The following is a 13,127-nucleotide window of genomic DNA, read 5'->3' on the forward strand; positions in this document are numbered from 1 at the left end:
GAGCACAGTGACACCACTCTCAGACCTCTGTGGTACTGCTGATGACTCGTCAAAGAGCCGAGACTTCCAGTTCGTGATCTCTTATTGTTTATGAATGAAAAGAAACGAGGGAAAATCTGGGATTAAGAATTTGAGACTGCATTTAAGCAAATGTGTTCCTCTTTTGTCCTCCAAACACACTTTCTACTGGTCAATGACTCCCGGAAATCAAAGTCTTCAGTCACTTCTAGCTGCTGAAAAACATTAAGTAATTATCAAATGAATGTGTTTACTGACTGTTTATAGTTTCAATTTATTACATTCAATAGACAATCCCAAGCAAACTGCTTTATGAGTGTGAAGCACTGACCTGGCGCAGTCGTCGGTCCATGGCGTCCAGATGTGGCTGGATGAGGATGGGAGAGAGGCGGTCCCTCACCAGGGACTCTGCCATGAGCACAGACAGCTTGTATTCTTCCTTAGCCAGCAGCTGCAGTCGCAAGTGGGTGGACTTCCTTACCCTGCAGAAAGAGAACAGCCGGGGGAAAAAAGAGTCAGCGCTGCCACACGCTTTACATCTCTGCCTCAGCAACACTCACACCAAAATACAACAACATCCCACGTGCACCTTTACTAGCCTCATGCAGATTATAATTTTTAAATAGGTTTTTTTTCCTTCTATATTACACTATCCTTCCAGAACTATCAAAAATGAAGACCTCACCTGCAGCACTGGTTCAGTGGCACCAGGATGGACAGCTCATCATGCGAGTGTTTTCCAAAGCTGGGATGGAAAAGCATAAATAAGTGTGCAAAATGGGATGTGGTTCCAGATTTCTGTGCATCATGTCCACAACACCTGAGCATTCTTTTTTTGTTTCACTTATTTGGTTTAATTTGAATGGCCAGAAAAAATTAAACATAGCCTGTTACGATTTTCCTTAATTTATGTGTATACTGTTGCAATGGTGGATGCTCACATTTCATATACGAGCAAGTTTTAAATATGAAATCAAGTCTTATGAGCCAAAAGACGAAACTTCAAAGCGATATAAATTTTTTCAGCTTACGACAGTTTTTTTAAATTACATTTTTTGTTTTTTATGATGTCATTGAGAGCTGATATCCCTTATTCCTTATCTCAGATATACAGCGCTGTTTGTGGAGCTCCAGAGATGCTAACAGTTAATTATGCAAAGCTGCTCTAGTAGAGTCCAGAACTGAAATCATGGTGTCATAAATTAGTATAAGGACTTTAAACATCCATCCATTTTCTTCTCCTTATTCAGGGCCAGATCGCAGGGGGCCACAGCTTAAGCAACGAAGCTCAGGGCGTCCTCCCGATAGGACATGCCCGATACACCTCACTCTAGAGGCAGTCAGGAGACATCATTGTTAGATAGCCAAACCACCTCGACCGGCCTACTGTGAGACCCTCTCAAATGACTGCACAACCTCAAACTAAGCGAGAGTTCAGCTGCCCTTTGGAGCACGCTCATTTATGACGCTTGTATCTGTGATCTCATTATTTCGGTCACTACCCAAAGCTCGTGATCATAGGTGAGGGTAGGAATGTAGATTAACCAATAAACTGACAGCTTTGCTTTTACGCTCTGCTCTCTCTTCACCACGATGCACCAGCGCAGCGTCTGCATCACTGCAGCCAAGCCCTCCTTCATGAACAAGACCCCACGATACTTAAACTCCTCTATTTAGAGCAACAACTCATCCCTGACCCGCAGCGGGCACTCACCCATTCTAAACTAAAGCTGCACTGACTCACCCTCTGCCATTGTCTAGATGGATGATGAAGGTCTCATTTCCAAACTTTTCAAATGTCTCATAATGGTGGCGATCCATGTTTCCTGTTAAGAAAGAGGAAAACAAAAAACAAATCAGCTAGTGGATGTTATGATATATGAGTAATATACCTGCTTATAAGGCTACATACTGTATAAAAGTACAAAAAAATAAAAACCACTGATGGCAGTAGAGTCGTGGATGATAACGTTCGCTCGACTGAACACTAAACAATCCGACTTTTCGGTGTTGGTAGAAAACTGATTCTCGTCTTATGTCAGACACTCACCCATGAGGAAGTCAAAGATGGTCATGTCCATAATGTCCAGCAGTCGTGTGCCGCTGTCATAAGGTGGAGTCTGTTTGACCTCCTCACAGTAGTCTGGGTCCACCTCCCATCTGAAGAAACGTTTAATACTTTTAATTTTTTTGCATCTGATTTGGAAAAATGTCTTTTAAACCCATTTCCCTTTTATGCTATGTACTTTTAGATCTAAGCGTTTTTTTCCTGCGTCGTAATAAGATTGAAATTAATGCTGTATAGCCAGCATTGACCTCTTGCACAGCTCTTACGAATTCATGCTGCTGGTAACTGTCAGTGACTTCAATAAACACCTCCTGATGCAGTGAATCGCTCAGTATTTGCTTCTACTGAACGCGTGCGAATGCAAGAGTGTCTGAACACGGGATCGACGTCTTACTCTGCCTTCTTCCGTTTGTGGTACGAGCGTCTCCATGGGTTCCTCCAGGTCTTGCGTTTGGCAAGGGCCAGATCCGGGAGGAAGGCGGCCAGAGATCCTTCTATCTGGTCAGGTTTACCACACAGAGCGTGCTCAGTGGAGCAGTAGTAGGAACACTCTCCATAGAAGCACACATTGTTGGCTAAAAGTCAGAAAAATAAAAGCAAACACATTCATATACTAATACTCTGATCAGCCACTCAGTGCTAAATACTTAAAGAGTCACTGCACTCTTCTTCTCTTTTTGTCAGTCGGTCCACATATATTTAAAGACCATTTTCCACCCGATTGAAATTACCTGGGGATGCTCGCTGACCTGTATTAATTGCTGAGATTGTCAGTAATTTTAATCCAGTGACAATTTTGCTCGTGTATAATATGTAAAGCTGCATTGCTAATTAACTGTCGTGCTTTGGCACAAGGTAAAGTCCCCTGATAATACTAATCCCATGCAAATGAATATCACAGCAATTCAGGCCAAAAGACTTGCTCTACATTATGATCAAGGAGGTGCTTGATTTTTGCTGTGCTTTTGCATTTTTTGAGGGGGGATGTTAAAAAATCTTTCAAGGTGTTCTTCTGACATCAACAATTCAGATCATCAGCAGACGTTTGGGAAACTGCACATGGACACGAGCGGTTTTTGGAAGAGAAGCTAAAAATAGTCTAGATGTGTACCTGGTGAAATGAAGAAGGTCTTCCAGAGCTTTTTATCTCGTGTAACATCGCGGATCTCTTTTGTCATGTTAGCTAGTCGGCCGGCTACAGGAGGGACACGACGGAAGTCCAAGATCCTACAGGATGGAGACAAATACTCAGGGTCATTTGACTTCAGTGGCAGCCCACCAAAAAAGTATGAAAGCGATGAGTGCACGCGTCCAAACAAAAGATGCATTAACCGTGGTTATTTGGATCTGGACCGTTCGTCAACAGTGTTGGTAGTTGCAGTAATTGCAACAAGACACAGGTCATTATTTTAACCTAATGTTTCACTCTATGCATGGACTATAATAATATAAGCAACAACTGAGTCATAATTGAGTAAAATCTAAAAGCACAAATGTGATTTAGTTAGTTCAACTTTTACTGTCAAACATCAACCTACAGGCCAGAATAGGGCTGCCAAAGGATACCAGATGACCCCTCCCTTCATTGTCCTTTGAAAATCTGCAGTGTGTTGAACTTCTATGTGTGAACAGCAGCAACAGGGACCAGCTGTTTGTAATGCAGAAAAGCTTTTTCACACCAAATGGGAGGTGAACTTACAATCCCTCACTTAGAGGAATCACTACTTCATCCGTTATGCCACTGGAGCGAAATACCTGTACTGTCATAGAGAAACCTTATGTGATTGAACCTCACTACCAGAAGGGGGCACTGTGACACAAGTACCAGACAGTTAAGTCACATGCTGGTAAACCTCCCTGTGGTTTTCATGTGGCTGTGGTCCTACATTAAGCTATTTTTTAACTTCAGTGCAGCTTTTTATTGCCTTAATATGCTGAGAGATATAAGTTTCCAGTGCATTCTAATCTATTTCTGGGTTTGTGTTTTTGCATCATTTGACTGGAAACCAGCCCAGATGCGCATTTGAGAAAGGTTTAATATGGCGTGAATGTCTTCCTGCATGTATGCAGCCACCCAACTACAGCACCAGCATGGGCTCTTTAAAAATTGATACCTCTGACAACACCTAATGGCCAAAGCCCGAGGGCAGGGAGACACGAGGAGACAGACTGATTAAATGAAATGAAGGCGCGGGAATGAGAGAAGAGAGATGCAGCGATATGGGAGAACAAGCCCATCATACAAATGATGCCATCAAGTGTGTTGGCGGGTGCAGTGACACAGACACGTGCAGTCTCTTTCCTGCTCTCTGTCAAAGAGACAGAAGGACACAGGATGCGGTGTTGTACGGTGCTGTTTGGCCTGCTGGGCCTGGGCTTGCTGCCATGCTAAAGGGAACAGCTAGTGCTGGCTTCTGCCTCTTTTATCGCTCACACACATTTTCTTCCATCTTCGTCCCCTCTGATAAGCCCAATTCCCACAGTGCCCATTTCAAACTTGCGTTATATTTAGTTTGGGTTTAAGAGAACCTGCTAGAGCCATGAAATGAACAACAGTGGGAATCGCTGCTTCCCATATTCCCAGCTGAGAAAATGTATAAGACCCAAGTGGGTCTCGTGAGATTGGGGCTTATATGGTTTAATATTTTAAGGTCACATTTGGCCTTGTATGACTTTAAATCTGCTGACTACCTAATGCAGCACTTCCCAGTTAAATCCAATCACATTATTAATGATGCCTAAAGCAGTTTAGCCCATATAGGAAAAGTCATTGTCAATGTTGGTGTGTGTATGCGTGTGCGCGGCTGTGCTAGTGATGCTTTAAAAGTGCCTGTGCGTGTGTGTGTGTGTCTGTGGGCCCCCCTGGGAGGCAGTGTAGCCTCAGCCTCTGCACCAGCAGCAGCAGCTGCAGCTCTCTGGACAGGCTCTAATTTAGAACAGACAAAATAAGGAAAAAAATTAAGCGCTGCTTTTGGCAAACCCTGCCTGGCTTATATTTAGAATGGCACAGGGCCTTTCGTGCCTTTGGTTTCCTCTTCTTCCCCTTAACCCACACATATGCTGGAGCATATTTTCATGTGTGTATGTGGAGAGGAGGACCAGATGTGAAGCAGACTGGTGAAGAACGCCACTTCTAATGCAATTCCAGATGAACTGTGTCATTGTGCCTAAAGGAAAAGCAGATTCACCATCACGGCCTTCTATGGCCCTATTGTGTGTAGACGTGTGTGTGTTTGTGTGTAGGTGCGCAAGACCTCGGTATCATCTCGTGTCAGCACAGAGGAGCACCAGGATTCAGACTACAACACAAGCCCTCTGCTCGTAATAGCAAACAGCCACAGTGACGTCAGCACGACTTTAACAGCAACGCACTAAAACTCATTGCTCTCGCTCGTCGATCAGAGGCCCTCGCGAGGATTTCTCTTTTCATTAAAGTCTCTCCAGCAGCCGGGTGGGCCGTAAAGTACTAGCCTGGTAAAGGCAGTGAAGTCAGAGAGCTTGGTTGTTAGTTAAGCAAGGAGGCTGTAGTCATTGTTCAGTCAGATGCTAGCTGCAGGAGTTCAGCATTCATCCGTTATGACTCATGGCCTCTCGGAGCTCACAGCTTCTGCTGGATGGGTCAAACTCGCACAATTCACTGTGTTTGGGTGAAAAAAAAAAAGAGTTTCTGAGGGACAGGAAGCAAATGTGAAAATAAGTGCAGAAGAATATGGAAGGTTTTCATCCACACGGCGTAAAGACTATGTGTTGCTATACTTGGGGTGACTTCAATCGGCTATATTCTTTTTCCTCATTCAAACCTTTAAAAACAGGTAGAATGGCAACATTTTGATCTTTCTATCCTGTGATATTGTAATAACCAGATTATGCTAATCGAGCAATTATGTAAGAGAATTCACGCATTAATTAGCAAGGCTTCGCACGAAATATGGAGAATATTCACACGAGCACACGTGTCTTAAAGCGTTACTGTAAGACACCGGTACACGGATCTGGTGTTCCTCCCAGGCGGTTAATGAGCTGACACGAGGACAGGCAAAAAAGAAATAGCAATCAGGGAGGAACAAAGCCCTGCAGGATGTTGGCCCTCGCGGGTGGAAAAAATACTTGGGAGGTTAGTGTAAATTTAAGAACATGAGCTTTTTTTCTCCCCTCCTTATTAAGTCTGAAGTGTTTGTAGCAACAGGGCTGTTTCTGGGTGTTATGGTGCTCAAGGCCAGACACCCACTGCTGCCCCTGAAGGAAGAGGCCTTTTCACAGCTAATTCTTTAACGTTGTTTCAGTTAAATTGAGCTTTTGCCTTCTGGTTTGTGCCAAGCTGCATCTTTCCTTGTTTTAGCCACGTTCCAAACATGTTGGACCCAGGAAGCTGAATAAAAGTGTATTTTTATTGTGTTTCCTTTTGCTTTTTATAATGTGTTTTAATGAAGACGTTTATACATTTTACAAATAAAAATCTGCAACTCTGAATCCCTCTGCACTTTAATAAAGTTAAAGGCCTTACATTTGCTTTGCATGTCAGAATGAGGTGACTGCCTCATCGACACATGTTTAGGTTCAATCTGAATTCATCAGCTGGGTTATGGAAAAAGAAAAAGATGCCATTGTTTTACATTTTAAAAGTAAATAGGTAAGTTGGAATTTCACTGTTTGAATTGCTTTATGGTTTTATTCACTTTAAAAAAAAAACAGATATCTTGCCTGTTTTTTTAAGGTTTTAACTGAAATGACTGGTTGGGCATGTCAATCTAGTGACAGTGATCTGTGCCTGTACAGGCACATAAAATTCAGAATAAAACATTTACATTGAAAAGGTCTATCTTCTCCTTTATGGTGATGTGTAGCTCGCCTGCGGCTGATAATCTTGTCCTTTGCAGCAAGGTACGGAAAAGCTAAAATCTTTTGATCTTCTGCTTTATATGAGGGACTGGTGGTTTTCAAAAAGTCTCAGAGTATTGTGCCAGGCTAGTGTTCACCTACTTGTCCAGATGAAAGGCTGCAATTTCAGCATTGTGTCTTTCAAAGTCAGAAAAATAGAAGAAATCTGGCGGCGTTTCCTGCTCCCGGGTCTGCCTGCAGGAACACAAGAAAGAAAAAAAGCACAGTTAGCTGAGGGGTTACACACACACACACACACACACACACACACACACACACACACACACACACACACACACACACACCTTATGCATAACCAGCAACCTGCAGCGATTTGACACTACGCATCAAGCTATGCATGCATTTCACTGTTCTCAATGATTAATTAGCATGGATACAGAAAGAATCGAGCTGCAGGCATGCAAAATGACCAGAATTCAGTGTCACAGTCTTTGACGGGTGCACTGAACATTAACCCATAACGCATTTCCACAGATGTCTCACTCCACAGCAGCCCAGTCAGTGATAATCCGCCCAGGCTTTACACCTGTACAGCTAATACTACAAACACCATTTGTGAGTAATAACATAGGCACAATAAACCAGTGTCCTTGCCTCACAAAAAGACCCTCGTCAGAGTTACCCAGGGTGTTTTGTGGGGCAGCGAGAAGGTGGGGACAACTCAAGGTCAAAGACTTTCTACTGAAGCATCCGCTCCTGTTCTCACCCTGTACCTATTTCTGTCCAGCTCTGATCCTTCCCTCTCTTAAAAAAACTGCATTCCATACACATTCTGCCTTAAAGCTCTTACTGGAGGGAAAAGAGGCTCTTAAAGGCTTAAATCCAAGAGCTGATGGAACATGGGCCAGGATGGAGAAGGACAGGCTGGATGGCTGCGGTAAAAATAAGAGGGGGAACGGGGGTCAAAGGAAGCAGAGGTGAAAAGAATTCCTGAGAAGATGCTGCTTATAGAAAATATGTAAATATATATAAAGAATGCAAAGAGAGCCATGAAACTTTCTTCTTTTATACACTCTGCCTTCTCTTTGGTATTTTTTTTGTTATTGACAACAGTAAATACTTTCCAGGAAGGCAGCTGAGTGTAATGATTTGGACTGCAGCCTCTGCCATTTCTACTTCAGCTAGTTGAGGGAGGATAAGAATGGAAACTATCTTGGCAACTTCTCTTTCTCTCCTTCGCTCTCTATTCCCTCTGGATGGCTCTCTCTGTTTATTTCACTCAAAATCCTCTATCTCACCTCCTCTGCTTCACTGCTCTCCCTCAGAACTGTTTTCTCTAGTTTCGTGTGTGTGCGCATTCACGGCTTAATACTTTCTATCTGTCTGCATCTCTCTTTTTCTCTCTCCAGTCCATCCGTCACTCCCTTCCTCAGCTGGCTGGCTGATTGTAGCTCCACAGCTGCGTGGCTGACATATGCACCAGTCATTAACTAACCCAACATGGAGCCCAGAAACACTCTCATCCACTAAACCCTCCCCACACCAATTTCCTCTCCTTCTTTATCTTTCTTGTTCTGTCTTTCTAAAATCTATCGCCATCCTCAATCTCCCCTGCGAACATTTGACAGGCAGCCTCGTGCAGATGGGTGGCCAAGTTTGACTGCAGCAAGCGGAAAAGTTTGAGAGTGAATCCTGCATCAAAACTGCCCAAAATACAAGAATATTGCTTTTTAAAAAGACGTTCGGCTTGTGTTTTCGCATTAGACGACTACGTTCAGCATCTAAAGTTAACATAAGCAGTCAGTTATTCCTCCTTTAACATTCTTCAGTCTTTGCTTCCTCACTCTCTGCCTCTCTTTTACTCTCGGCCTCACTCCCGAGCGGTCATTGAGACTCTGCCAGTAAAGGCCAACCGCTGTCTCTTGATTGTATCGCTCTCTCCTTCTGGATAGCCTCGCTTCAGGGACACAGCTCTCGCTCCACACGAAGGAAAAAAAATGAAATGATGAAGGCGGAAAGCAGCGTCTATTTACCCCCAACGCTGCTCAGCAGCTCTGCGACACAAAAAAATATCATTCACGCCGACACATTAAGCAGCTACTTTATCAACAGCGGCGTAAAGTCAGGTGCTGAATCTATTGTTTGCCAAAACGACAGGGGGACCGGCCTCCAATGAATAAATGAATTTTGGAGACTAAAATGTGAAGAGGTAATGTTTACATGCACGCAGTTGGTCAGCAAAGCTTGGCATACAGAAGCAAAGGAAACAGGAAGGAACAACAACCAGTGCAATGCATCCACCTACCAAAAGTAAAGCTCACTAACAAAAACTATCTTTTTATTTACAACTGAACAACATAAAAGCTTTTTAAATGTACTTCAAGCGCTGCCTTGTTGTCCAAGTTCATTAACCAAAGAAAACCTATAACACTGGCACACTTGTAACTCAGTTAAACTGATGGCAAAACCCAAGCATGCATTTTCTATAAGAGGGATTCCAAACACATTGCTCTTTTACAATTTTATATTTCTTTTTGAATTTAAGGGTTTGTTTTGAGAGTTTTATATTATCTGAGGTGAAGCTGATAAATCCTTATTAGCTGTACTGGGCCAACCTGTATTCAAGTGGGTGGAAAACTGACCATTCAAGGCTGGCTGACGTGATAATCACCTGTTTAAAATGTATCAAAGTTTACAGTTATCAGTTAGTTGCATGTTTGCTTTAGGTGACAGGCGGATGCACCTCCACTATATTGAGTCAGTACCAGACCATTCTCACCATGTTTGCGGTGCTGTTTAGTCTTTTTTAATGGAATTACACGACAAATGTATCTATCTGTGCATGCAGTTGCCCTAGCAACCTCGTCAAGAAGCCTGTGCTCCAATTTTGGCAAGTAGATATTTATTCATATAATACTAAATGCTGATTAGAAGACGGGTATAGACGCACCTTGCAAACCATATTCTCTTGTCTTCGCCGATATTATCAGCTGATATTACAGAACTGTCGATATATTGGTATCACCAAATATAATTATTTGAAAATGAATATAATTTCATATTTCAGTTTTTAGCAGATAAAGGCAAATGGCTTAATTAAGAATTGAGGTGCGGTATGGGGAAGGCTAAGCAGACTGAAAAAAAGTAACCTGCAACACATTTATTCTTAGCTGCACTGCCACATTATCTTAGTAAGGACTTGTAAATAACCACAAATAACAAGTGTAAGGGAAAAGAAAAAATATATCGGCTGATATATCAGATTTTTCAAATCCCCAAATACCTAGGCTCTAGTTTGGATGTAATCCTCTTTGGCTCCAAAGTTAACAAGATGGCGATGCCCAAAATCATAAACATTTTGAATGTTATGGGCACATTGTGATAAGATGAGAAAGCAGTAGATAAAATACCCCTTTAGAAGGAACGAAAGCTGATCCCCAGCCCTGTTTGGGAGACTGTTGTGTAGTTTAAAACAAAGATAATGTAAAAGAAAAAATACTACAAGGAAACGTGTGTTACTGTAGCCCTAACTTGCCAGTGTTTCATGACTGTGCTGACCATACAGGAGCGTAGTCATGGAGATTTCTTGGAGGATAAGAATGAACAAACATTCTAGTGCGATGATTCATGGCCACTCAGCCTTAAAGAAACTCACTGAAATACTTCACGTAGTCGTGCTACACTCCTCTCCCTGTATAGGGGAAGAAACCACAATAAGGTGCTTTATTCGTGAGTGCTCCACAGACCCAACAATAAAGCTTGTCCAAGGTGCATATGCTTGAATCACTGCTGTTCTCTATGATGGTGCGAATAAGAATATAAGAGCCCAGCAGTATATGTTTATACTTGAGACAAATATCTCTGCCTGTGGCCTGGCTTGATATGTGGCTTCACTGATGCTCTCCTCTCACTGAATGCCAGCCAGGAAGCAGGAAGGCTGGATAATTACCACAGTCCACAACCAATTCAAATGTCAATAAAGTTATTTAGAGCATGTCATTTTGCCCCCCCTCTGCCCCGCCGCCGAGTGAGAGCGGGAGGAAAAAGGGTAAAGAGAGGAAGAAGTGAAGGAAGGACGCGAAATAAATTGCGACGAAAGGTTAAACAGGCAGATTAGCAGTGATGACACGGAGGACGAGCTACGGTACGTCTCTCAGGTACCTTTGAACTCACAAATACGCAGCTGTTTTGTATTATGTAACATTGTGTTTGAGTCGTGGAACACAAGCACCTGTGTTCTGGAAAATCTGCGCGCGTCCTGATCAAACAAACCATTAAGGGCACGTTACGAGGGAAGCGTTCCATCAAAGCATGGTAGAGGAAATATACATAAATGCATGACCACATAATAAAGTCTATAAATGTTTGAGTACACAGTATGCACTGAGTTCAAAGGAAACTGTGAGGAGGGCAGAGATGTCGGCTGCTCGAAAGCTACTCGCCCTTTTCATTTTGGACTGCCTGCTCGAGCCCAACCTTTAAAATATTTACAAATCCACGGCGGACTCGTGCTGAACGAATCGTAGATATCTACAGCATGCATTTCTTCTCCTCCTCAGCAAGAGAAAAGTAACAGTATATTTAGAACTAGCTGTCTTTCTACACCAAACATCAGCTCCTTTATCATCACAAGCAGGTGAGATGCACTGAGCCGAGCATGCCCACTGTGACCCTGGCCCTGCTGTAAACACATAGTTTACACTGAGTAGCCAGACAGTTTCTTGGCTCTGCTCCGAGGGGCCCCCGGCAGCCACCGGGGCAGCGAAAGTCTATTAGCAAACACACAGCAGTGTGAAAACATAAAGGTGAATGAAAGCGCTGCATCTGGAAAATCTACCTGTGCATACAGGACATAGTTGACCTGTGAAACACCAGCGAGACACAGAGGGGACCAAGGAGAATGGGGGGAAAAGGCGTTTCCATTTGACCTGCTATTGACATCAAGTCACAGTATTTTAATAAGATCTGCAAATAAAAATCTAATCATTAGATTTAATGATCAGTTGAAGCTGAAATAAACACACCGAGTAACCTTGATGTGATACACTATGACTATTTTATTGTACCCTTATGAGAATTTATTCTTCAGTAAATTTCCCTAAGGGTACAATAAAGTATATAGTATCGTATCATATTAGATCTCCTGCCCTGTGTAAAATTATCTCAGACCAGCCACTATTGCAAATTGTCTGAATGGCCACATAAGTGAGCTATTACAGGATTCCCTAAATTTCCCATGGTACAACTCAATACCAGCTCTCTTTTTAAAAGTTCTTCTGCGTGGTTAGTAACACGCAACAACCTCAGGGGTTTAATAATAAAGCCAGCATGAAGGCCCAAAACTGCAGTTCCTTAAATGGCCACTTGAGGCAGGCTGACATTAAAAGCAAGTCAGTCATAGTAGATTCACGTGGTAAAATAGCCATCTTGACAGTAGATATAAACATACAGTTGTCAAAGTTCATGAGAGTACACTAACAAAATTAATGTGTATGGTGTATTCAAAAGGAAAGGGGAAAGCCACATACAACAAACTTGCATCTGAAAAAAACCACCAGCCTTATGTAACAATATCCTTTGGACAGTTGGGATGAAGCACGGTGGTGCAGGGATTTTAGCTTGTTTTGCTCTGTATACTTAAGTATACAGTGGTCCCTCGCTATGATGCGGTTCACCTTTCGTGGTCTTGCTGTTTCTCAGGTTTGTTTTTTTTGTTTGTTTTTTTACAGCGCATTGTGTTCTGTGTCCTGATTGGCTGTAGACCATTGTCAATCAATCTTGTGCCGTGTCTTCTGTACAGTACAGCATGTGTTCAGCTTGTCACATTTACATAAATCTTCGATTGCTAGCAGTGTGACTCTGAAGTGCTGTACTGTATATTTGTTTTTTCTCCCCAACAAACACAACAATGTCGACGAAACATTTTGCACCGTCAAAGGCAACCACAGGTGCATTTAGTTTCATTCTATAATACAGGGAGTGCAGAATTATTAGGCAAGTTGTATTATTGAGGAATAATTTTATTATTGAACAACAACCATGTTCTCAATGAACCCAAAAAACTCATTATTATCAAAACTGAATGTTTTTGGAAGTAGTTTGTAGTTTGTTTTTAGTTTTAGCTATTTTAGGGGGATATCTGTGTGTGCAGGTGACTATTACTGTGCACAATTATTAGGCAACTTAACAAAAAACAAATATA

General features: G+C 42.4%; 1 protein-coding gene across 1 annotated transcript in view; it reads right to left on the reverse strand.

The window, feature by feature from the left end:
- Positions 1-13,127, reverse strand: part of fam20cb (FAM20C golgi associated secretory pathway kinase b) — a 63,657-nt gene that overhangs the window by 1,788 nt on the left and 48,742 nt on the right. The window contains exons 4-10 of the mRNA XM_086303070.1: positions 7,067-7,159; positions 3,198-3,313; positions 2,481-2,661; positions 2,069-2,178; positions 1,763-1,844; positions 704-763; positions 350-500 (exon numbers count right to left, since the gene is read on the reverse strand). Coding sequence (XP_086159196.1) covers positions 350-500; positions 704-763; positions 1,763-1,844; positions 2,069-2,178; positions 2,481-2,661; positions 3,198-3,313; positions 7,067-7,159 — 793 coding nt within the window. The remainder of the gene's footprint in view (positions 1-349; positions 501-703; positions 764-1,762; positions 1,845-2,068; positions 2,179-2,480; positions 2,662-3,197; positions 3,314-7,066; positions 7,160-13,127) is intronic.

Source organism: Aulonocara sp. 'chitande type north' Nkhata Bay, linkage group LG8 (assembly GCF_057382095.1).
Source record: "Aulonocara sp. 'chitande type north' Nkhata Bay isolate Kocher_YH1m ecotype deep benthic linkage group LG8, A_spYH_male_GT1.1, whole genome shotgun sequence".
NCBI lineage: Eukaryota > Metazoa > Chordata > Actinopteri > Cichliformes > Cichlidae > Aulonocara > Aulonocara sp. 'chitande type north' Nkhata Bay.